The sequence below is a fragment of the Gossypium raimondii genome, chromosome 5 (genome assembly GCF_025698545.1).
Source record: "Gossypium raimondii isolate GPD5lz chromosome 5, ASM2569854v1, whole genome shotgun sequence".
Taxonomy (NCBI): Eukaryota; Viridiplantae; Streptophyta; class Magnoliopsida; order Malvales; family Malvaceae; genus Gossypium; species Gossypium raimondii.
In genome coordinates, this window is record NC_068569.1 from 6,157,914 (window position 1) to 6,183,322 (window position 25,409).

General features: G+C 32.0%; 3 protein-coding genes across 3 annotated transcripts; 1 reads left to right on the forward strand and 2 right to left on the reverse strand.

Annotated features, from left to right (window-relative positions):
• Positions 1-3,302: 3,302 nt before the first annotated feature.
• LOC105771055 (F-box protein At2g27310) lies at positions 3,303-4,752 on the reverse strand. Its single transcript, XM_012592461.2, has one exon. It carries the CDS (start codon positions 4,691-4,693, stop codon positions 3,629-3,631), a length of 1,065 nt encoding a protein of 354 aa, XP_012447915.1. The 5' UTR covers positions 4,694-4,752; the 3' UTR covers positions 3,303-3,628.
• A 10,986-nt stretch (positions 4,753-15,738) lies between these two features.
• Positions 15,739-20,093, reverse strand: LOC105770592 (ruvB-like protein 1). Its single transcript, XM_012591863.2, has 12 exons — positions 19,915-20,093; positions 19,145-19,333; positions 18,883-19,014; positions 18,625-18,774; positions 18,256-18,411; positions 17,630-17,764; positions 17,198-17,263; positions 16,892-16,998; positions 16,509-16,608; positions 16,309-16,400; positions 16,154-16,223; positions 15,739-16,054 (listed from the first exon to the last, which is right to left on the reverse strand). Exons 1-12 carry the CDS (start codon positions 20,002-20,004, stop codon positions 15,965-15,967), a joined length of 1,377 nt encoding a protein of 458 aa, XP_012447317.2. The 5' UTR covers positions 20,005-20,093; the 3' UTR covers positions 15,739-15,964.
• An 819-nt stretch (positions 20,094-20,912) lies between these two features.
• Positions 20,913-24,834, forward strand: LOC105770515 (hypothetical protein). The gene is made up of 9 exons (XM_012591738.1): positions 20,913-21,234; positions 21,710-21,876; positions 22,151-22,255; positions 22,616-22,672; positions 22,861-22,941; positions 23,172-23,206; positions 23,703-23,792; positions 23,896-24,055; positions 24,320-24,834. Exons 1-9 carry the CDS (start codon positions 21,024-21,026, stop codon positions 24,437-24,439), a joined length of 1,026 nt encoding a protein of 341 aa, XP_012447192.1. The 5' UTR covers positions 20,913-21,023; the 3' UTR covers positions 24,440-24,834.
• The last annotated feature ends 575 nt before the right edge of the window (positions 24,835-25,409 follow it).

A 25,409-nucleotide genomic window follows, 5' to 3' on the forward strand; every position in this document is an offset into this window, starting at 1 on the left:
AGATTTTTCTTTATGGAAAGCAAGAAGATCGCGTGGATGAGATATTGGTCAATAGTTTAGAGACACGTTGGAGTTGAGTGGATAAAGTGGGGTCCGCCATTGCTTTGTTGGCTCATGATAATACCATGAAATGGATTTCGCTTTGATATTCCTATCAATTTTCTTATGCCATATATTTACTTTCGGATTTTTCTTTTCTTTTTTCTATAATCTATCATTCACTCATTGATTTTACTACTTTTTCTGATTTCTAAATTTGTCTATAATAGTTTTAAATTTTGAGAGTTTTTTTTATTTTACCTCAAAAGTGTCACTAAAATTATTTAAGTTATTACCAGAAATTTTTAATATATATAAAATCTTAAAACCAATAAATCATTTAAAATTTTAAACCTTTTCGGTGATGATACAACACAATTTCAAAATGTTACCTTTAGAAATCTAGATTCAAGACCAATTTTTTAAAAAAACACACAAAAATTTAAAATTAAAGTGAAAAATTACTAAATTTAAAAACTAAATGTTAGTTTATTTTTCTTCTAGAATTATTATTTAATAAATTTAAATTTTCAACTTAAAAAATTGTAATTTATTAGTTTTAATTGCATATATAATTTTATTATGGATTAAAGTTTGATACATGGGATATAAGACTTCTCATAACCTTTTTTCAATCATTAAACAGAAAGATAAATGTATTTCAACATGCTTGTGTCACTGGCCGTGGATCAAAACTCGTGACTATTGCGTACAAAACATTTCATAGAGGTCAACTTATTAAATGGAGCTCATTTGAACCCATGGTTCTTCCGATTCAATCAAATAAATCATTAAAAATTTATAAAAATAAAAAAATATATTTAAAAATAGAAAAATTAGTTCAATTACTTTTTTTAACTTAGTTCAGTCAGTCAGTATCAGTTTATGGGTCAACTGGTTCAACAACTATCTCTAAATCAGTATCTCAATCAGTTTAGTAAAATGAATAACAAAACAATCGTTTAAGTACTACTTGTGATAAAAAAAATATTTAGGTACTAAAATAGAAAAAAATAAATTTAACTATTTGACTAACGGAAATATCAGTTTAAAGAAAAACAATTTAAGTTGACAAAAAAAATTTAGATACCGAAATAAATAAAATATATATATGATTCAAATGCCCATTTATAATAACAACACAAAAATAAACGTAAATAATTCCGTGTAAGGTTGGGGAATGGCAACAGCGAAGGTAGACTAACACAGGCAAAATAGCGGGCAGAAAACTAATTAATTCGGCCGACTTATAATTACATACAATTAATAGTCACTACTCACTAGCTTTAAAACCCCGTGTCTAATTTCTTTCAATTAAGTTTTAATTAATTAAATATATAATATCAATATTGAATTAAATTTGTTAAATAATAATTAATTGCTTAAAAGTTTTACTTTTAAATGTAATGAAAATTTTAGTTTATTAATGTTTAAAATTAAAATGGGTTAGGTAAATGGATATAGGCACCATTTAAAAGCAAAATCAGAATTAAAACATTTTTCCCATATGAAATTAAATTTTAGACTTAATGAAATTCATAAATTTTGATTTTAAAAGTAAATAACCTTTGAATTAACATAGAGTCATTAGATCATATTTTTGGACAATGCATGAGATTAAATTTATCCATGTTTTGTACAATAATAATTATTGTTGAACAATTATGAATATTAAATATATTTAGAGCTCTTTCAATATTACTTTTCGAGACAAACCTAATAATTATTTTACTCTATTATGAAATATTTCAATTTCTATTGCATAAAATGTTTCTCTCTTATCTCGTATTTCTCAGTTACCCAAAACACATAAAACTAAAATATAAGGACTTATTTTCATATCTTTTAGGATAAATTATTTTGTTGGTCACTCAACTTTTAAGTGCTTTCATGTTGGTCATTTAAATAAAAATATTTACAATTTGATCACTATCTTAAAATTTTTTTTCATTTTTGTCACTTAACCATTAAACAGAGTCTTAGCACACCAAATCCCACTATAAAATACTTCTTTTACCAAGTCAAACTTCTCTATGAATCAATATTTTCATTTTTATTTTATTTTTATAAGACACAATATGTACAACAACAATGGTTGTCTAAATCATAAGCATTTGAAGTCATACCTGCAGGTGTCGATTTTAGTAAAACCTCTTTGGTTTTGGCACAAGGCTGCCTTGGACAGTTTCTCCCCTGATGTTTGCTGCCAGTGGGGAGCAAATACATATTTCATGCAAAGTTCCAGATATTTGCCGAAGGCCGCGAGCAGCTCCCCCTCCAATTTCCAATTCGACTTAAGATTGCTTTTCCCTTTGAGTTGAGAGAGAATCATATCGAAGTCCACTTCGTCATTTGAGTCACTCGAGACATCTTCTTGTCCGCTATGAGCATCTTTGCAATCGGAATGTTCTTGCAACTCGCTACAACTATCGTCAGAATCGATAGTGTCGGTGTCGGAGTCCTCAACAATAAAACCGTTAAGGCTATCACCGTAACTCTCATTGTCTGATCCATCTCGTTTGAACCGTCATCGTTAACATCCTCGATTATAGGGGTTTGTTTGCGAAATTTACTTTCACCGTTCTTCGAGGCTTTTTTATTTTTTCTCCCTTATATTGCCTAAGCGGCTTTTGAGAGAATTAAGAAAGCACTCATCTCCCTCAGGCTTCTTGCTATTGTTTAACACATGAATTATATATCATTTAGCATGTTGATTGTATTTTATTTTGGGATTTGAAAATTTTATGTTTTAGATTTTTTGGGATTTGAAATTTTCTGGGTGATAGAAGCAGGGAGGGGGGAATTGGTTAGGGAAGAAGAAGATGAATGATGAAATATGACCCAAAATAAAACAAAAAGAAAAATGAAAGAGAAGTTTGACTTGGTCAAAAAATTATTTTATAGTAGGATTTGGTGTGCCAAGTCAAACTCTGGTTATGGGTTAATGGTTGAGAGATTAAAATGAATTTTTTTTTTTAAGGTTGGTTGTCAAATTATAAATATTTTTATTTGAATTATTAAAATGAAAATGTAAAAAAATTGAGTGATCAACTAATTAATTTATCCTATTTTTTAACATATATGTGGATAGCTGTAGTTACTTAAAAAAAAAACTTTATGATATCATTGTTTTTTCTTATAATTAAAGTGTTAAAATATTTTTGTTTAGAAAAAAAAAACTTGGAATAAAAGAATAAGGCTCCCATTGCACCATAGTGTCAAATTCCACCTAAGATAATTGATGAGGATCGAGCCAAGTAAAATTCAAATAAAAGCAATTTATTCGACATTAATAGGGGAAGCAGCAATACAGCCGATGTCTTTGCCAAAATGGGACTCGATGGTAATTTCCAGACCCGCATTCTCGAAATGGCCCCTCCTGAAACTGTTTGTTATTTTGCTCTTCACAAAGAACAATGTAACAGTACTCTCCTACTGGATTAGCTTATTAAGGTTATTTGAGCCGCTTACTCATAACAATAATTATCTATTTAATCAGACTCCAAATATTTTTATTACTTATTTATATGATACTTACAAATTAAATCAAAATAAAATGATGGAATTACCGCCCATGTCCATTTGGCCCTTACACAAATTTCATTACGAGTGAGGGTAAAATGGGCAAAATGAACCACCAAAACGCTCCACAGGCGGCGAAAATCGAGAAGATGCAAATTAAGTCCCAAACTCTATCCTTTTTCGAGTTCCTTTCTTTCCTCTCCCTTTTCTTTGCCATGAACTCTTCGTACTTCTCTTTCTCTCCCTTTCCCTTTCCCTTCCAACTTCTGCCGCTCCCCATAACCCTTTCCAAAATTACCAAACTCTCCTCCCCACTCAATCCTTTCCCATCCATATCCTCCATCCTCATACTCACTTCCCTCACGTGCATCTTCTCTCCTTCTCCTCCTTTTTCCCCGCACGTGACCACTACCCCACACGCCACCAACTCTCTCGACGATCCCCACCCTTCATCTCCCTCCATCACCCTCCCATATCGCACCTGTACATCACCTGTCAGCCAGTGTCGTTCCACCGAAACCGCTCTCTTACTAGACATATTAACCGCTTTTTCCCGGGTCGGGTCCACAATGATCCAACTCGAACTCAAGTTCTCCTCCAAATGTTTCAGCCACGTGTCATCGTTAGAACTACCGTATTTTATCGGTGACCTTGGAGCCGGATTGTCCACGCCGAGCAAATTCAGCCGAAAGGGTGTAGACAAGAACCAGCTGCTGGACGTCTCCATTTCTACGACTTTCGAATAAATGGGGTTTCCATGATAGTAAATATCAACGGCTGAGATCAATTCTGTTGCCAGAGCCAAAGAGCCCCTGACGTTAGGCTTCGGTGGTTGGGGATTAGGAAACGGAAATGATTCGGAGAAGAAGGAGCGGTGACCGTAAGGGAACGTGGAGATGACTTGTTTCAGACGTGGGTGATCGAGAGAAGGCCACGTGGAACAACAAATGTCACGCCAGAGATTTTCTTCTGTAGATAGGGAACGTAAATAAGAGGAAACACAGGCGGTGGAAGCCAGGTCGGGACCATCCAGCCGCGTGAGGATGAGAGCTCGGATTATATCTGGATGAAGGGTGGTGATTACTCCATCGCCGCCTTTAGCAATGGAAGATGAAGGCGGAGGCGAAGCCATTGGGTTGGGTCTCTTTCAGAGCGAAGCTTTTGTGGTCTCTTATCTTTCGAAAAACATTCCGTGCTTTAAAAGACCCAAGATGGGCAAACGGCCGAACTTTGTCCTAAATGCTAACTGTAGACTCTAACTAGCAAATTAATTTAAAAATACTTTACAATATGTATATAATTAATTATCATTTTAAAATTGGAGAAAAAATCGATTCACTCTTAACATGCTTTAAATAAAAAGGATCAAAATCATGCTTCAACCAACTAAATCCATTGTTATATATTAAACTTATTACTTTTACATTAATTAAAAAACAATATCCTTTATAATGCCTAAATTGTACCTAAACTAACAAAAATTATTTAATAAACTTCCAACTTTCAAGCAACTCCAAGTCTTCAGTAGCCCAACCTTGTCTCACTTAATCAATACAGATTTGACACGTGTATAAATATTAGACAAATGAGTTGCATGAGGTTAACATCTAACAAACCTAAGTTGGAGGTTTCTTTTCTTTTCTTCTGAAGAACAAAATTTTATATTTTTAAAAAATATAAAATACAGATTCCTAAAATTTAACTTCCAGGCTAAGAAAACAGACAACAGTAAAAACTTTTAATATATTTGAGGTGTTGGGGATGAGCAAAAAGTTTGAACCATATTTGGGGCATGAATGCCAAGCCCCAGCCTAGCCATATGGTCTGGTATTACATTTGCACTTCAAAAATGCATCTTTTATTTTATCTTAAATTTTATGGTTTTCATGTTATGGAACGTGTACTTACATTACTGAAATTTTACCACCTAAATAATCATTTCTCATTGGCGTGTTCTATATTTGCCCACTTCTAAAACTTTTTATTACTTATTATTAGATTATAATAGGCGAGCAAAAAATTAGGTAAAATCTTTTTTTTTAATATTTGGATAAACTATATGTATAATCACTCGTGTTTATTCGTATTCTTATTTTGGTTATTTATTTCAAAATTTTATTATTTTAGTTACTCCTACTAGATAAGTTGTCAATTTTAGTTACTCAAAATGGATTTGATCACCAAAAATAATCTTGTGCGACTTGGTATAATAATAAATTTAGTCTCCAATGTTTATCTATTTTAATAGTTTAATCCTAATTTTGAAAAAAGTAACCCTTAGTATTTACACAATATACCAATTTTGTTCATGATTCTAAAATTAAGAAAATATAAATTTAAAATTTAAAATCTTAAAAGAAAAAAATATATAAAATTCAAACTTATTAAATTTTATAAATATATAAAATATAAAAAAAACATAAATTCTATTTAAAGATGATTAAAGTTTAATATATTTTAGCACCTTCAATCCACACTTTTCATTTTCATCTTCTTCAATCAAGGCTAATTTTTCTTCCTCGTTCCTCAAATAACTGATTTATCTCTTGAGCCTTTCATATAATTTTAATCTAACGACGTTGGTTACTTAATTTTCAAAAATCAATGAAGTCTCATATCCTATCTAATTTATTTGAATTAATCCATAATTGATAACTGTTTAGCTTGAGGTTGGAGAGAAGTATCAGAGCGAAAAGATGGGAAGTAAAAACAAGAAATGACAATAGAAAGATGGTGGGGTGAGATGGTTAGATTGCAAGGTAAAGAAGATAGTATTATTCTTTTATTAACTAGATTGGGAGAATTGAATCCTTGTCATTTTAACAAATGTTGGATGTGTATTTGTTTTAAGTGATTTGCAATGGAATTTGATCTTATCTTTAACAATATTGCCTTTCAAATTCTAAAAATTTAGAAATATTGTTATTATTTTTATTCGAGTAAATAATCCAATTTGACAATTTGGTATAACATGTAAATATTAAGGATTCAACTTCTTGTTTTTCAATTATGATTAAATTAATAAAATCGATAAGCATTGAAGGATAAATTTGTTGTTATACTAGGTTGGGCCCACATTCTATTTAATGATCAAACCCATTTTAACAGTAGAGTGACAAAAGTTGACAACTTGTCCAATGGGAGTGACTAAAATTGACAACTTATCTAATATGAGTAATTATGTAATACCCCCTACTCGTATTCATCGTCGAAATAGGGTATGAGGCATTACCAGATTTTACCGAATAAATTTTTTGTTATTACGAGTTAAATACTATTCATTTATTGAAACATGTCATGACGTCCCTTGGATGAGCCTTCGAAGCTCAAAACATACATTGGGACCAAACCGGGATTAAATCGAAACCATAAGAAATTTTTCGCAAAATCCCAAAGTTTTTTTTTTTTGAACTCAATATAACCCCTTTATAAATATCTAATCTTCCCTGCAATTTTAAACCGAGACCAATCCAACACAACCAATCCATTTCAACATATTTTCAAGATAGATTTAACATATTCATAAGATAACCTCATCATATACCAAAACCAAAATTTGTTAGCCATACCAATGGTTAACCATACATTCATTTCACATTAACATTTACTTTACTAGCTTATACATGCCATTGATTTCCAAAATAAAATTTCTTTATATACCGAGATCTTGAGGTTGATAGTGTGATGCGTCTCCGACCAAATCCAACTTCCGAGCTCTTAACACTACAACACAGGGGAAAAGGAAACAGGGTAAACACTTTGTGCTTAGTAAGCTCATGTAACAAGAATTATACTTACCTAATATTTTCAATACAATGCAATAAACATTCATACATCCATTCAATGCATTATTCCCTTAACATGCACAAACTCAACATTCAAGTTAGTTCAATAATTTTCATGTATCAATAATATATATACCATGATTAATGAGCTCATCAATTCCATGATTTCCATTCCCTTGTTATTTTTCCATATTTATCCAGTTGAACTACTTGGAATTTCGATGGATTTTCAGGGGTACACCTAAGTGTACAAATCCGGGTCCGTCAATTCATATTCATGTGCGCACATTTTCATTTCAAAGAGCACACTCCCGCAAACCTCATCCTTACAGCGGGATTACCAGTCCAGGCTAAATCCCCTGTAATATAAACTCATTGAGTATTGCCGGATTACCGGTCGAGCTAAATCCCGCAATGACAATTACTCTAATGAGCTTGGATCCGAATTACCATCGAGGCTAAATTGAGACCTAATTCGGATTACCGTCCGGGCTAAATCCATTTTCCACATATTATTCGGCAGGGCTATATCAGGATAGGATCACCCGTCTGGGCTAGATCCTTTTTACCGTCAATTCCTTTTCAAAGATCCATCGAATTTTCCTTCCATTCAACCGGGATTTCTTCCCCTTTTTATCAAATATATCAATGTTTCATCAATTTTCATACAATGAACATTCAAATCATATTCACATCAATAACAAACATTTTAAGCATTTAAGAATATAATTCAAGTTTGATACGAGCCAAGGAGGTGACACTCAAGGGGTTGTTTTTCCTAGTGGTCCAATTACTCGAAGCAAGGCACGACAATTAAAATTAAAGATGAATGTTTTTGTCCAAGACTTTGTTGCTACAAATTTAATTCATCCTGTTCGTGGCATTGACAAATACGAGAATGCAATTCACTGGACCAATCTTGGAATAGTGAAAGCCCATAAATTGGTGGATTAATCTTTTATGTATATTATTATTATTATTATTATTATTATTATTTACTTAATTCTCATTGGTTGGGACACATCATTTATGAGTTAAGTAACTTTATTGGTTAGGCTATTATTTATTTATTTTCTTAGATAATTTTAAAGAGTTTTATTAGGATTCAATTACTCTTTAAAGAGTTTTTATTAGGATTCAATTACTCTTGAAATAGTTTTATTAGGATTCAATTACTCTTGTAATTTGCCTATAAATAGGCTTGTTTTCTACGCATTGAGGGGAGATTAAAAAGAAGAGTATTTGTTTTCTTTCAAATTTGTGTGAGGCAAATTTTTTTGGGAGTAGAGTGATTCTTCTCTTGCTATTTAGTTTGGAGTTTGTTACTTTGAGGTATTTGAGTTGCAAATATTCAAATTTCTTTCCGTTCATCGGTGTTTCTAGAGGTTATTCTTCTAGGGGTTTCGTAGGGAGCTGCTCAATCATTGGCGTTTTTGGTTACAAGTTAACCAAGGGTTCCATAGGGCAAATCTATCCTTTTTATTATTTATTTATTTATTATTATTTTAACTAATTTTATTTATTCTCGTTTTATTTCTAATTTGTGTTTCTCTTGTGTCTAGATCCGGGATTCCGTATCAAAGTTACATGAACTTACCTCGATACTTGTTCGTATGCAAAAATCTACTAATCTCGAACTTTTTCTTTTCCTCGACCTAGCTTCGTATTTGAATTTTTTGAATTTAAATAAATAAATTTAATCATTAATTTAATACATTTCATGTTCATATGTAACATTCTCTATAATCCCATTATTATTTATAGTTCATTCAGAGCTGTTTTCTTGAGTCATAGTCACTAAATTATTTATATATTGAGTTACGGAACTCCAAATTAAGATCCGCTAATTTTCCCCAAAACTAGACTCACATATCTTCTTACCATAAAATTTTCAGAAATTTTGGCTTAGCCAATAAGTACAGTTTATTCTTTAAAGTCATCCCTATTTTGCTGTCTGATAATTTTGACCCTTCTTCACTAAAAATTAATTATCTCCTCATACAGGATTCGGATGATCGTTTGTTTCTTTTGAAAATAGACTCATTAAGAATTTTAAACATATAAATTTAATCCCCTAATTATTTTTCTCTAATTTTCGATGATTTTCCAAAGTTAGAACAGGGGAACCCGAAATTATTCTGACTTGGTCTCACAAAACCTATTATATCTCATGATTTACAATTCCATTGCTTACACCGTTTCTTCTATAAGAAACTAGACTCAATAAGATTTATTTTCATATTTTATTCATCCTCTAATTAAATTTCCACAATTTATAGTGATTTTTCAAAGTTAACCTACTGCTGCTGTCCAAAACTGTTTTAGTGCATGATGTTAATTACCATTTTCCCCCTAAGCTTTCAATAAATGATAATTTCGTCCTTGCTCAATTAACCTCTCAATTGAGATGATTTTTCTTAATCAACACTTTATTATATCACTTTAAACTACTTTATAACCTTTGGAAATCATAATTTTAACACTAGACTTTGATTCCAAACTTTTTTACAATTAGGTCCTACAAATCAATTTCTATTGAAATTACCTAATAAAATCATCTCATAAACAAATTAAAGCTTCAATTTCATTCTATTTCATCACAAACTTCCAAAACATATTCATAGAAACTTTAAATTTCATTCATAAAATCAAAAACTAATGAATTTAGTAATATGACCTAGTTGTAAAAGTCTTAGAAACACAAAAATTACAAGAAAAAGGCAAGGATTAACTCACTTGGTGCAAAAATTATGAAATACCAGCTTGAATAAACCTTTAGGACGTTTTTTTCTGATGATAATGGAAAAAATATGAAGAGAATTCTAGATATTACAAGTTGGTCCCATTTTTATTTTTTGTGAATTTTGTTATTTTCCCATTTTGCCCTTATTTCACCAATTCTCCTGATTTTTCTCAGCTTATGCCGCCCAAGATATCTCATTTTGCACTTATTTTCAATTTATATCCCTCCTAATTTAACAATTGAGCTATTTAATCCTTCTAGTAACTTTTACACCTTTTTCAATTTAGTCCTTTTCGCTTAATTAACTACCCAAACGTAGAAATTTTCTAACGAAATTTTACTATCATATTAATAACACTTCATAAATGTTTATAAAAATATTTCCGACTCGGTTTTACGAGATCAAGGTCTCAATACCTTGTTTTACCCAATTTCTTCAATAATTTTTTTTCTAACTAACTACTAAATCGGTAAAATTTTTCTATCGATATTTTCATACGATTTTCCTATCATATCAATATTCATGCAAAAATATTAAAATAAATTTCTCTTTAAATCGGATTTGTGGTTACGAAACCACTGTTCCAATAACCTTGAATTTAGGCCATTACAAACTAAAATAACAAAATTTTGTAATAGGTGACCAGAATAGGAATGCAGGTAAACTAGGGTGACTAAATAGGTAAGTTTACCCAAAATATTTATATAAATGGTTAAATTGAGTATGGGATGATATTTATGCTTTAGGCTTAAATTTTACCATTTGCAAATATAATTTGATTTACTCATAAATTTTATATAAAAATATATAAAATATAAAAATACAAATATACATCTTTTAAATGTAAGAGTTCTATAGTAAATTCCTACGAGTTGATATCCGGATCACTCGTGATACTTAATTAAAGACTTAAATATGGTATAAATAAATATAAAAGATAAAAGAAAAAAAACACTCTTAAAATAGTACCCGCGTAGCACTAATTTAATTACAAATTTAATTTATGGTATACATATTTAAAAATAAAACACTTTTATCTTAAAACACATTTATAAACCTATTTATTATTATTTGAACAAAACAGCGTTTCAGTCATTTCCCAACTTTATTGTTATTTGTACACCTTTTATTTCTTTTGGTTCAACTCTTTCTACACATCTATATATTAAAGGCTTTTAATGAAATTGATATGTTGGGCTAAATTTGGATTTATTGAACTTCTGTCCACGTCCTGTCAAATTGATCAATGAATTACAAAGAAAGAAAGAAAGAAAGATGTATCTTCCTTTTTTAAGGATATGCCATTGTGTTACGTATTGGTTAACTTTAAGGTTTTATTAATGCAATTGACTTGGGTTAAAATTAGAGATGTTTATGGGTCAGGCCGAGCAGGGCTTAGGTATGATATGGACACATTTTATGCTTACCCAAGCTTAATCTGACTAAAATATGAGCTTAAAATTTTTCTAAAACTCGCTCATATTTGTAATTGGTTAACCTAAGCCTATTTTAGACTCACTTAAATTATTTAAAAAAATAAAATATATTTATATTGTTTTTAATTTAATATTTAATAATTTCATATAGTTTTATTTATTAAATTATATATATAATCATGTTAACATTTTTGAATGTTTAGATCATAGTAGTACTATTATTGATATAATTTTTATGGGTTATAGACTATATATATATAAAAATAACATAATATAAAATATTACAAATTTAAAAATGGGTTGAGCCGAGTTCTAACCTTCAATGTTCAACCTCAAGCTCAATTCATATTTTAAACGAGCTTACATTTTACCTAAACTCATTTTTTGGACTTAATATTTTCGCCAAAACTTTTCAAAGTTTTGAATAAACCTTTTGAGCCGTTAACTTATCCGTAAACAAGTATAATTCAAATACACTATATCCATATCTTTTATTTTCTAAAAGTAAAAAAAAATTAAAGTAGTGGTCTGCCCCTAATTTGTGGCCACTAATTTAAAATTAAGGTGGAATAAATTTGGTAATTAACTCTTTATTCAATGTCTTCTGGCTAAACCAAGAAAAAAAGAAAGAAAGTGAGCTGAAGTGCTTCTTGAATAGAAAAAGAAGAGAAGCACAAATCCATCACTCATCTCAGGCAATCATTGGAGTGATTTGAAGAAAAACAAAATTGTCATTAGAACTAATTTCCAGTGAGCGGTTATCAACAAAGATCCAAACACTTGGGAGGTATATATGATTTGGAAGAAGTATTTTTATGGCTACTCCCCATGGAAACATCAAAAGTGAAGAAATATGGCTAACAATTATTAAAATTAAAAGTGGCATTACAAGCCATTATAATAAACTGTAAGAGAAAAGCCTAAAGTTTCTCAGCACTCAAATCCCATAAAAGAAAAGACATTTTATCTTGTTTTCTGAAAAACCTAGATGAGAATTTTGAAATGCTCAAAAGCAAGGGTAGAAGAGCGGGAAAGAAATCAGAGATTAAAAAATATAATTTATTTTTACAAAAGCTTATGCTAGTTTGCAAATCCTTTGTCTTACTGAGCCTTCATCTTTTGGTGAAGGTGTAATGGTGATGGGCATGACTGCATTCTGGGAAGGTAGCAACCGGTAATTTCTTTTTATGGTTTGAACAAGAGATAATAGATGGGTCAATGTCAAATTTTTTCAAAAATCGTCAGCCTCATCTTTGTGTCCCTATCTATGCCCTTCCAATATTAAAGTCACACGTGGAACAAATAATTTTAATAACAACAGAAGTTGGAAATTTAACGTTTTCCTTTAGTTTCCTGATTAGTTGATATTAGCAGCATCCCTTTTAGTTTTTCCCTCACACAAAAAACCAAATATGTAGTAGAAGTGACAATTTTATTAAACAATTTTTATCAGACAATTTTATCAACCATAAAATAAATAGCTGTTGAGCTGCTGTGTGTTTTTGAATGCTTCATTCACATCTATATATAAAGCATGATTCGTTGATGTAATATAAGGGTAACTAGGTGCCATACATGGTGATACATTACCCTCTAAGGGTTACATGTATTTTAGATACTCCTCAGAAGATTATGGGTGAGTAAGGCAAGTGACGGGTACTCATAAAGGACAAGCTTTTAGGGAGCTCGCCGGGTTAGTAGTGGATGAGCCTGCGTGTTATATTATTTGTATAACAATAACAAAACTATAATCCGAATATCCAAAGAGCAAAAGACCAAGACTACTGTAAGAGACACTGTAAGAGGTTAGTTAATACTCAGTAGGCTTTATCATCCATTAATCAAAGATGAAAAGCATTTATTACAGCGATTAAGATGCTTGCATGCAACAAAGGAAGCATCCCTAAACAGCGAAGAAGCGACGACTGGTTACATTATTTCAACATCCCATCCATCATATATGATATATGATTACAGTAATGTAAGCTCATCAAGGGTACTCTTACAGACGCCAGAGTAAGAGACTTTACAGTCTTGAATCCCTTGGGGCGTGGGATTTCCCTTTTTATAACATAGGCGAAGCTCAAGCAGGATCTTTGCTCCCTTTCCGCCTTTCTTTGTGCGGCATGCAATCTCAGGTGTTCCATTTACTGCCGCTTTTACTTTCTCTACTATCTTCTACTTTGTAACTCACTCCGCGTTCAAGTTTAAATGCTGCATTGCATTCGCATTTCCATATATATACATCAGCAAGATTTAATTCATGGGTATATGTATATATGTTGGTCAGCGTTCAAGTATAAATATAGTAATTAAAGTGCCTTGAACAAAGTTATTCCTGAGATTAATGGCAGCTTTTTGAAGTAGTCAAGAGGTTTGTCACCGTTATCAGAACACATTCCATGCTTTGTCCATTCATGGCTCCAGAATGTTTGGCTCGTCTTAAGAGATGATGTGTTCTTTAAGGCGAGTGTAGTATTGGGGTCTGTTGAACCAAGGATGCGCCCATTGCTTAGTCGTCGCTCCTGCACCCTCACTGCTTCTACTGCGCCACAGCTGATTTCCACTAACAGACAAGCCACCATCAAACCACCCACCGCCACCATTTTATTACAATGCTTCATCATCTTTCCTAAATTCCAGTGTTGCTTGCTCCTTCACTCCCTGCCTATTTATAAAGTTTAGATAATATTCTTACAATTATTTTAGTTACCATTTTCTTAAGATTTTGTATTTGTTGTACAAAATTTAGTGAATCTTACTATAATGTGATAATAATATGACAAATTACTTTAAAAAATTAATAAAAATAAATATGTTAACTATTTTTTCTTTCTGGAACTATGACATCTTTTATTAAAAATTTATAATTTTTGGTTGTAGCCCAATCGGTATGGTACACTTTTTAACGGTTTCGTTATTGATGGGCCTTTATACTGTACATTTTCTTAAAAAAAATCATATAAATAGACAAATTAATCACAAACAACACCACCTTGGCCATTATTTCTCTTGACCAATTTGGCATTTTCTCTATGAATTATCGTGTTTTTGGTGACGTGAAACATGTGCATTTTATTCTAATGACAGACGACGATACAAATTTATATTCGAAATTACAGAAAATTTGTCGTCCTTTCAAATTCAACACCATAAATATATTGGTAAATATACAGATAGGTATTTGATTCATTTCCCATTTTTAGCATCTCTATATCTTTTGTTTTTAGCTTCAGAGTCATTCTCCTAAATATGTTTTTTTTTCTTTATTATTTCTATTTTATTAATTTACCTTATTTATCTGGAATTATCGAGAAATCTATGCATAGTAGTCCCCAAAATTTCTTATGCTAGAATTGGAGAAATTGATGGATGGTTTTATGCCAGCAAATCAATGTCTTTTAAGAATTTATCTACCTTAAATGGTTGTGAAATCATGGGTATTTTTTTTGGTTAATTGCACTAAAAGATTAATCTTCAATATATTTTGATTGAGTTACTATATTCTTTTATCTTACCAATCAATTTAAACGTCGAATGTCCATTTAAATATAACTTTGAAGAATATATTTAAAATATGAATTTTGGATTAATTGCACTAAATATCTCTAAATTATTAGTCAAAAGATTTTTGAGTTATTAGGTCGTTCCACTAATTTAGTCATCGTGACATTAAATGTCGGTTTGAATTTAAATGGAACATATTTAAAATACACTAATCAAATTGTAAACATGTGTGTACTTACCACATGAACAACTTGAATATGAAAATAGATAATATCAACAAAATTTAGGAGGATTATTTCTTTTTTCAATATGCACACATAATTATTCATATAATAATTCGACACACGTATTATAAATATTCTTCGCATCATATCTGAACACCCAAGCTTACTTAATATTAATATAATTATATTTATTTAATATTAATATAAAATTTTGAAAATATTTGTATATTTTTAAAACTTTTAAAAATAAGATAAATTAAATTATTTGTAAATATTAAAGGTTAATTTTTCTAAAATTATGACAATTGATATAATATATAAAATTTAAAGATTAAATTTATTATTATACCAATTTTTAAATTGCCACGACATGGTGAAGTGTAAAAAAAAAAATTAAATGACCATATATGTAATTTACCTTAACAAAATACAATATTTCTTGATTTTCCTTAATACTGTAGTTCATATACAAAGAGATCAATTTCAAAATTAGAAAACTTCAATTCATTTCAATAAAATGGAGGCGTGGATGCCTTGCGTTGAACCAGTAAGAATACATTTTTTTAAAAGAAAAGTAAATATATTTGAAAATTGTGTTCAATACGTTTGAATTCTCAAGATCCTCTAAATATATTAAAAACCTAATATAAATAACATGGCAATGCACAACAAAATTCAAGCTACAATAGGAAAAAAGGTTAGTATAATTATGAAATGTATTTTTCCTGCTGCTCCTGAAGAATTTTTGCAGAAGACTTGGCATCTATGTATAGCTTGCTTACTTCCTCTAGATCAGCCTATAAATAAGTCAATGAAAACATATTTATTTCTTCCAGTAACTGTAGTTTGTAAACAATCATGAAGATGAAGAACAGTTGCATTCTATATTTAATTACCTTGCAAATGCCGTCCCGTCCGTTCATTTTTGCCACGATACTTGCGGGTGATAACAACTGAACTGCATGCCTGAAGAAACAGAAACATTTAAGTATATGCTTAAGATAGTGGACTGCCACTGATATTAGAGCACAAGGTAGAATTTAAGCCTGACCTTAATGATGTGCTTTGTCCAATCTCTCCTAGCAGTGCTAGACTCTCTTCATCGACGACCAATTCTTCCACCTGTGCACGGATTGCTAAAATCTGCTGACCGTAATAAGTAAAAATATAGTCAGGCTGTCATCCGATGCACGCTACAAGTAACAATGTTATGCTAACAATAAAGCGCATATAAACAGACAGGCCTTTAACCTGTATCATTTCAGAAGGACCGTAAATCTGTGTACGGATGATCACCAATCTGTCTAATAAGTCAACAGGTATGCCATGAGGACTATTCATGTCAGTTCCCCTGCAAAACAGACATCCATTTTACACAGACTAGAACAAAATAAGCAATGGATATGAAATGGGAATTTATGATATCAGGTGAAACTTATATAGAAAATATAACTCAAGGCCCAAAACAAAAAAAAAAAAAAAAAAAAAAATCAAAGTTCATCTTGCAGAAGAGGTCTAATATATTCAGATTCTCAAATTGCATTGCATGCCTGGAAAATCAACATGTAAAACTAAGCTAGCCCTCTAAAAGCTGCCAATATTTCAAAAATTCTGACAAAATTGATTTCACTTACCTTACATTACAAATGCCTCTATTTGTAGCGAAAATTACTATTGGAGATAGTGAGCTCTCTAAAGCACGATTCAAGTATGAAAAGCACTCCATGTCCAGCATATGCACCTGCTAACCATGATTTAGAGAACATAAACATGCATGATGTGTAAAATGCTTTAAGCATGTGCACAGGTCAAGACCTAAGAAATATCTTAGATATACATTTGTTTGCATGCTTATTCGCATAGAAACATACATTGCATCCATGCATCTAGAGGACGTATATCGTACGCTAAAACAGCTCAACTAAAGAAAAGGACAAGACCTCATCAATGAATAGAACTCCTGGTACAAGCTCTGCAACACCTTCATCAATATACCGGTTAACTACCTGTCACAAACAACATTATTTCAATTAAAAGGCATGCCATCTTTCTAACAAACAATTGAGCATAGCAGTTGAAGTCAATCCCACATCATTAGCCTGTTTCCAAATTGAACAGGAAGTCCATCTGACTCTAAAAGTTTAACCGTGTACTATATTGGTAGCTTCTAGGGAGCTGAGCATAACAGGATTCATACTAATAGTAGGATTAAACCAGAGATTAGCTGATAAGACTTCGGCTCTTAAACTGAAGATTCCAAGTAATACTATTAATGTATTGGCCAGAGAAATCACAGCAATAGTAAAACAATAAGCTGATTGTCCATAAAAATCGTCATAAAATGGACCTCAAATTTGTTTGGAAAATAATACCTTGTTTATTTCTTGTCTTAATTTGTCAGTGATTTCAGTCTTCCTGGGCTTCATCATCTGACTCATTAGAGACAATATGTCCTGCCCCCCTTGTGGCCGTGCATTGGCAGCATCCAGATCATGGAGTGTTACATCCTAGTAATGAAGAAGATACAAAAGAAAATTTTTTTATGATTTGCAACATGGGTCCCAAAACAATTAAATTTAGAACCAAAAAGAGGCAAAGACGCCTGGCAAAACCACCTTTTTAACAAATCAGCCAAATGTAGAAGGCATCAAATTTTTTAAATATTTTTTCCTTTCCTTTTAATCAAGTTATTACAGACTTAAGCAGACCAACAGTTCATAACAGACATCCTTGGTGAGAAATTACAGAAAGCAAATATTCACTTCTCAAATGCAATGAAGATTTCATAATGTTTGTACCATGATGCACAAAATAATATTGGCCCTTTAATGTTTACAAGCAGAAGCTTTAACCAAATTAGACAAATGTTCATGGGCTGTCCATGCCCATGAATATAGGAAACATAAGCAGAAAGAAGCAACTATAAGCGCAAATAGGAATATACAACAGCATGATGGCATGGGGAACACATAGAAGCCTGAGGTCAATGGAGACAAACCTGCACTATCTCCTTCTTTTTGTGAACCTCTCCTTTGGGAAGTGGAACATACTCTTCTGCTTCAAGGTCAAACTCTGTCGCAAAAGCATCACTTCTGCCCACCCTTTTGACTGCTCCACTATTAGCTTCAATATATATAACATCTCCAACAGCTACCTGCCAGTCATATTAGAAATCTCATTAGATATGAAACTAAAGGGAAAACCCTTACAGATAAGACCTAAATGTTTGAAAGTCACTAGAGGAAGGAGGTGAATAACTTAACATTATATGGTGCCTCATACAGTTTACAAAAAGCCATAATACCAAAAGCTTTTAACAATATAATTTTTTTTCCCAGTAACAAAGCAGAGAAACTTACGGCCTTACCTTTTCCTTAATCAAGGCATCATAAATTGTAGGGTCTAGCTTCAGTTGTTTTGTCCCTTTAACAGTTTTCAATCCAATAATTACATGGCTAATGCTTTTACCATAACCACCTGTTACGCTCTCTGTTTCTTCAGGAGAGAGTTCAGTAACCTGAAACAAGACCAACCAGGCATCAGGCTCTGCAGTTATCCTGACAACCCATAAAGAAACCAATCACCTAAAACCAGGGACAAATAGATATAGTCAGCTGAAACTTGCCTCTCCTTCATACACCTCTTTATTTTCCTTTATACGTAGACCAATAGCCCGTCGGAAATTTTCCATCAAAACCTCGGTTTTCTTTACTTCTGATGAGTATACTTCAGATCCAACCATTGGACAGAACGGAACCTGCAAATAAGGAAGAGGATTGCATATATACCAAACATGAAAATCCCTCTGAAAAACATGAATTCTAGTAAAGTAATAATGAAAAATGTTAAAGGAGATTAGAGAAAAAACAGGGAAAAGAAATGAAAACCTTGCTCCCAAGCTCTTGGGAAATTCCAAGTGCCAACGCTGTTTTTCCAGTACCAGGAGGTCCAGCCAACAGAAGTGCACGGCCAGCCATCTTCTTCTGCCTTATCATGTCCACCACAAGACCAGCAGCTTCTCTTGCCTCTGCTTGCCCCACAAAACCTGCAGATAAAGGAATTGCATTTCCAGTGGCCTGGCAAAAAAAAAAAAAAAAGGAGAAGTCCATAAAAGTAAAATTTTGGTTAAAAAGGAGAGGCATATAGATAGCATTTCGCTAGTAAAACAGTAAGTGAATAAAAGAGAAAGATATGGTAGAGGATGTTATCCAATTAGTGTATTTCTTTTCATAGCGAAAATACATGGATAAAACCCATCTATTAAAGTTTACAATGTACGGAATATGTATATCTCATAACTTGATAACAGCCCTTGCCTTCGACACATTGCCATTCTTTCCAATTTCCGTAGTCCAATTTAATTCATGTAGAATACATAATCATCTCCAATTTGAAAATTAAATGAGAAGTAAACTATATTTTTATTCACTTTAAAACTAATAACATAGCAAAACCAGAACCTAAAACCTAAACAAAAAGCAAACTTTAAGCTTAAAACCCTAGTCCCAGAAAGCTTTTTAAGGAAAAAAGTGAAACTTCCCATGGCTTAAAAAAAACACAACTTCAGAATGGTCACAGCTACAACATTACTACTTGCAGAAACAAACGAGAACATAAAGCAATTAAGCTAAAAAAGGAAACAAAAAAGAGAGATTACATCGAGACCAAGGCCTTTGATGTGAGTGTGAGTCGCGATTCTTTGCTTTTTAGCCGTTGATTGAACCTCTTCGATCTTCATTTTATCCATATGTTTCCCTTCTGTTTTTGTTTTCCGGCGGAGAAAAAGGGCGAGGCTTTTCTTAAACCCTTCTGCAGCTTTCGCGAATTTGAAATTTGGATCCTCTGCCTTCTCGCCCTAACTCCTTCTTATGCTCCCTCTTTTTTAACGCGCCACGTGGATTTTGCTTTCCTTGAATCTTTTTAATTTTTCATCAATATTTTCCTTCGACCTTTAATTATAATTAGCTTCATTTTGGTAATTGCATTTCTTTTTGTTGGTTTTAGTATTTGAATTTGATAATTAAATTCATTTTTATTTTTAAACTTGATTCTGTTAAGATTTGATAATATAATCAGTATTTTTGAAACATGACTAGATTGATTAGTCGACTAATTAAACCGAAAATAGATTAATATATTGATCCAAATAAACGGATTGAATTATAAACCATTCAAACCATAAAAATAAAAATTAGAATAAAATTTATAGTTGAACAGATTGAACCAATTTAATATTTTTATAAAATTTTAATTATTTATTTAATTATTATCGGTCTAACAGTTGAATCGATCAAACCGATTAAATCAATAATCAATAGTCTAATCAATTCAATCGCTAGTCTAATTATTAAAATATTATATGTGACACTCTAATATTATATCATGTCCAAAAATTATTTATATAATTAAGAACTAAAAAATCTATTATAAAAAATAATGAGAAAGATTATTCTCTCCTTAAGACATATACTTTTATTTAACGAACAGTTGGGTTACAAACAATACAAGCAGGGAGGCTTGGATCCACTGTCCATTGGACCGAATACAACAACACTACAAGATAGTCCGAAATGGGGAAATTAGTGTATAAAAATTAAATCTATATAGGAGAGGGACTAATAATAAATTTTCACCTTCTTTTTACGTATTTCAACAAATGAAAAGAGAGAATGAAAGTAAAGCTGATTTAACGGCGAGTAGCCGGTGCTGTTAAAGTGGGGGAAAATATTCTTTAAAATAAAAGGATAACGCATTTTCCAGTTCTAAATGCTTGGCGGCAGTGTAGATATTTATGCGTTTGCCACCAAATTCACAAAAAAGAAGCCATCCCCAATGGACACTCTTTCAGGGTTTGCTTTCATCACCAACTGCAACACTTCTTCATGTACAAGATTCTCTCTCCTTCCTCCTCATCAAAGACCACCACTTTCCAGAAGAAACCCCACTGTCTATGTCTTGAAAACAAGCTCTTCTTCAGGTAACATTTTCACCCATCACATTACACTTTGGATTTTGAGTTTCATGGTTATTTGGGTTCATATTTGATATGGGTTTCTTTTCAAGTTCAAGTATGCTTTTTTTCCCGGAGGGGGGGGGGGAAGGGGTTGAGGAGGGTTTATCATCTTGTGGTAAATTAAAGATGAATGTTTTCATGGATAAACTACCTTTTACTTTATGATGAATTTTATTGTTATATCATAATAGTAATGGGTACTAATTGCATTAAATTGTATCTAATTCCGCATGCTGCAATTTCTTTATCGTTCTGTCTTTGAATCATTCATATAAATAAGTGAATTCTTCTACTAGGGAATTCCCACCATTGTGTTTCAGCTTAGAGGTTAAGACTTTAGTGTTTGAGTTATAATGATAATATTTATATGATTGTGAATTGCTGATAGATGGTCATTTAAATTTCTATCCTCTTTTTTTTTTTTTTATAAAATTGTCAGTGAGTGAATCTGTAGAAGAGAACGTTCTGGAGATGTTCTTCAAGGATAGAGAAGTAAATGGAGATTTTGTCTCCAAAGTTTCGGACATGCTATGGCAGAGAGAGGTTCTGAAAGTTGTTGATACCGATGCCAGTGAACCAGCTGGCACTGCTGAGCAATCACAGCAGGTACAAATATAGTGTTCTCTTTGCTTTCTATTGCTGACATGATTTTAGTTAAACATGTTGGTATGCCCATGCAATTATAGTGAATCTTCAACTCCCTTAGCGGAACCTCTTCTTTCTTACTGTTTATCAGTCTCATATAAGAGGGTTGACTTGCTTTTTCTTGGGAGGAGGAGAGAGGGGATTTCTTTTCCTTGTGTGTAGTCTCTCCATGGTTGCTTATTTCATTAATGAAGCCATTCAATTCACTCATGCTTTTGATCCTAAATATGTGTAGGTCATTGAAAGTGATGATGATAGTGGGTTTTTGAAGCTGTCAAGAACTCAAGAATGGTTATTAGGTGACAATTCTGCACCAAGGAATAAGAAAGCCATTGCCAAGGTCTGCCTTTTTATTCTCCCCTGTCCCCGGTTATCATTTTGCCCTATGCTGTCCATGTTGGTAGCTCTATGCTTAAATATATTAAAATGCACTGTCAAAGTGACACACATGTGCCAATAAGGGACTATTGCTTGGCCAAACCTAATCAAGTGATTCAGAAACATGTTAACCAGGTGGCTCTCAGGTATCATGTATAGGGCAGAATCCAATGGATTAAAGGCCTATATGTTTTGTCAGACTTGGCCAAATTTTAAAATTGAAAAGATGAAATTCACAACATTTATTAGCTTAGGAAAAAAGACTTGTCAGCCTGATGAAACAGATCAATCTTTTTTGTTATTAATCCTTGTGTATGAACAGGTGTTGCAGGATGACGGTGAAAGAAGGAAGAAACTGAATCTTCTAAAATATGAAGCTGTATGCTACTCATCAGAATTCTCAGTTAGTTGTAGGGCTTTATTTTTCTATATTAAGTTATTTCTGTAATGCATCAAGGACTGGAAAACTGGAAAGATGTTTTAGTTGCAAACCATGAATAAGTCTTGCATCAGACAATTGTTAAATTTTTTTGAAAGGTGCTAATTGTTTGTCATTTAATCTTGCAGCTCAAGAGGGAATTAACACTTTTATCAGTTGGAATTGGGACAGCATGCAGTGGGTACTGTTTGATAGTGTTATCATTTCAGGTAAAATAAATATTCACCAAAACCTGTTGTGCTGTGGGGTGTGATGTATTAAATTGATGGTATGTATATTCTTTCAGTACAGTCTTTATCAGTTGTGCCCTGCATTGGCCATACTTCCTTTCCTTCTATGTCTAGGAGATATGGCTTCTACAGGGGAAAAAGGAGATTTTTAGAAATTTTTACATGTATTATTATTGGTTCCCATAGAACTAAGTTTTAATATTGTGCAGGCTGCTGTTAGTTATGCAATTGGGGTTCTTTTCAGGTTAGTTGCTACATTTCTAAATTAGGTTATTAATGTTGAATTAACTTTAATGAGTTAAATAGGTAATTAGTCGAGGTTTAAGCCCCCATCTTTCCACAAGTGTACTTAGCAGATATGTATATTTGGACTGAAAAAGTACCATTATTATCTTATTCAGAGAAGAAAACATCACATACATGATTCATCCACTGGAGTAACAGGTGGATGCTTTAATCTGAAGCACAGTGGCTTTATTCCTATTGAAATCATCAGGGGCCTAATAAAACTTTTATCCTCAAAAGTCAGTTTTACATGGAGTTCAACTTCATTGACTTGGAAAAGCCGATTAGTGTCTGTTGATGATATCTTTTAATTGATCAGAATTTTAGTGAGCTCAACTTATGGACAAATGTTGCTCGTATGCTAATTTCTTGAGCAAAGGACGAAGAGAGATACTGTATCATTATTGTTTTTGTCACCCTTGTTAGTCTTTTAACCTAGTTCATTTTCTCAACAGTTGCTTATACCTCCAGCTCTTATACCAACATGCGGACGGCCTATCAGAGGAAATGGTTCCTCAGATTTTCAAGCAAAAGAAATCAAAGAAGTATCTCTACAAACTCCTTTTTTTATCTCTTTTCATAGTAGTTGTAAGTGAATCCTTTGTTCTCTTTGCTTGCCTTCAACAATATTCGTTTTCTTAATTTCAGAATAGGAATAAGAAGTGAGGACTTGCAAGACTTCTTTGAGAGAACAATTAAGGGTAGTGGCATTGCTCTTTCTTCTCCCAGACTAGTGATTCCAGCTGCCGTATATGGATTGTGGATCGTGTCGCACAAATTTTTGGCCAATGATTTCTTTGATTTCCAGGTAGCTTTTAGATGTTTTTCTTTTTATATAATAATAAGCTGACGTGCAATGTCCTGCATACAGTTATTGCTTATGTTGCTCCGACTCTCCAAAGACCTTTCAAATGCATGGAAAAAGAAAAATTAAACATAACACTTACACTTGAGTCCGAGTAACATAGGATAATGACCCGTTTGTGAAATCCAAAAACAGTCGTGAACTTTGAAACATGGCGACAAGTACTTTGTATTGTCATTTATGGTTTTTGGTGCTTGTTCTTCGCAGCTTGTGCCTGCAATGCTTGGGATGTTTGCATACAAGGCAGCTGCTCTTGTTCAAGTATACAGAGATAACGAAGACCTGCAGTTTGTCTTTCCTGAAAACGAGGAACAGTCAAATAAATGAGTCTCCAATTTTTTGCGTGTTTTGATCCAATACTTCCAACACTACCTGGTTGGTGCCATACAGTCTGGAATTCGACCACCTTTTGATGATTCAAACAAGAAAACCATCCAAACAACTTAATAATTCAGTTTCTACATCCATGGGCTGGTTAGAGCGGATTGCGGTGGATGAATACTGGATTGCTAGCAAAGTCTTCAATGTCCATTCAACCGTATTGATGCTTTATTGTGTATATTTTCTAAGTTCCAAGAATGAATATGATGCTCAAAATCCATGCATTTTTGTAATGTGATTCATTTTGACGTTGAGCTTTTCATGATCAGTTGGCGTTTGGTCATTTTGTCGAATAAAAAATGTAGGGTAAACTCCATTTATCTGGGGTTTTTTTTCTTCAATTTTTTAAAATATTTTTATTGGACATATATTCGGGATAATGACTTTTTTAAATGAAATATTTATATTTAGCACCTGCAGCCAAATTCATAATTAAGGATAAATTTTAAATAATTTAAAACTATATGTTGAAATGATGATAATAAAGCATTGTAAATAATTCAAATTTAAAATTAATGTCCGGTTTGATTTGTTAAGTGTAATAAAATGAGGAAATGCTTATTTATCGGATAGTAATAAAATCGCTATAAGCTAACCTTTTTTTTTAAAGATATATCAAAGTTAATTAATATAATCATAATTTTCAATTTTATAAAACTGAATATTGTTTTATAAAATGAATATATTTGAAAGAAATTGAAAATGGAATTATATATTTTAAAAATAAAGAAGAAAGAAAACACATTAGTTAAAAAACATGCTGGAAATAGGAGAATAAAAAAAGAAAACTATGGTAGTGAAAGTTGAAATCGGGTTAATATTTGATATAATATCTCTAATTTTATAAAAGAATATCTATGAAAATTTTAACTTCACAAATAAGTTTAAATAATATCGTATTTTTAATTTCTTTAAA

What these genes read in the sequence shown, in the direction of transcription:
- LOC105771055 (XM_012592461.2), bottom strand. Translation starts at nt 4,693, where the DNA reads ATGGCTTCGCCTCCGCCTTCATCTTCCATTGCTAAAGGCGGCGATGGA.
- LOC105770592 (XM_012591863.2), bottom strand. Translation starts at nt 20,004, where the DNA reads ATGGATAAAATGAAGATCGAAGAGGTTCAATCAACGGCTAAAAAGCAA. An exon ending in GAGTTCTATTCATTGATGAG is followed by an intron (nt 16,999 to 17,197) that starts GTCTTGTCCTTT and finishes CATGGTTAGCAG; the next exon opens with GTGCATATGCTGGACATGGA. An exon ending in GGACAAAGCACATCATTAAG is followed by an intron (nt 16,224 to 16,308) that starts GTCAGGCTTAAA and finishes CTGTTTCTTCAG; the next exon opens with GCATGCAGTTCAGTTGTTAT.
- LOC105770515 (XM_012591738.1), top strand. Translation starts at nt 21,024, where the DNA reads ATGCTTGGCGGCAGTGTAGATATTTATGCGTTTGCCACCAAATTCACA. An exon ending in GAAAACAAGCTCTTCTTCAG is followed by an intron (nt 21,235 to 21,709) that starts GTAACATTTTCA and finishes TAAAATTGTCAG; the next exon opens with TGAGTGAATCTGTAGAAGAG. An exon ending in GCAATTGGGGTTCTTTTCAG is followed by an intron (nt 23,207 to 23,702) that starts GTTAGTTGCTAC and finishes TTTTCTCAACAG; the next exon opens with TTGCTTATACCTCCAGCTCT.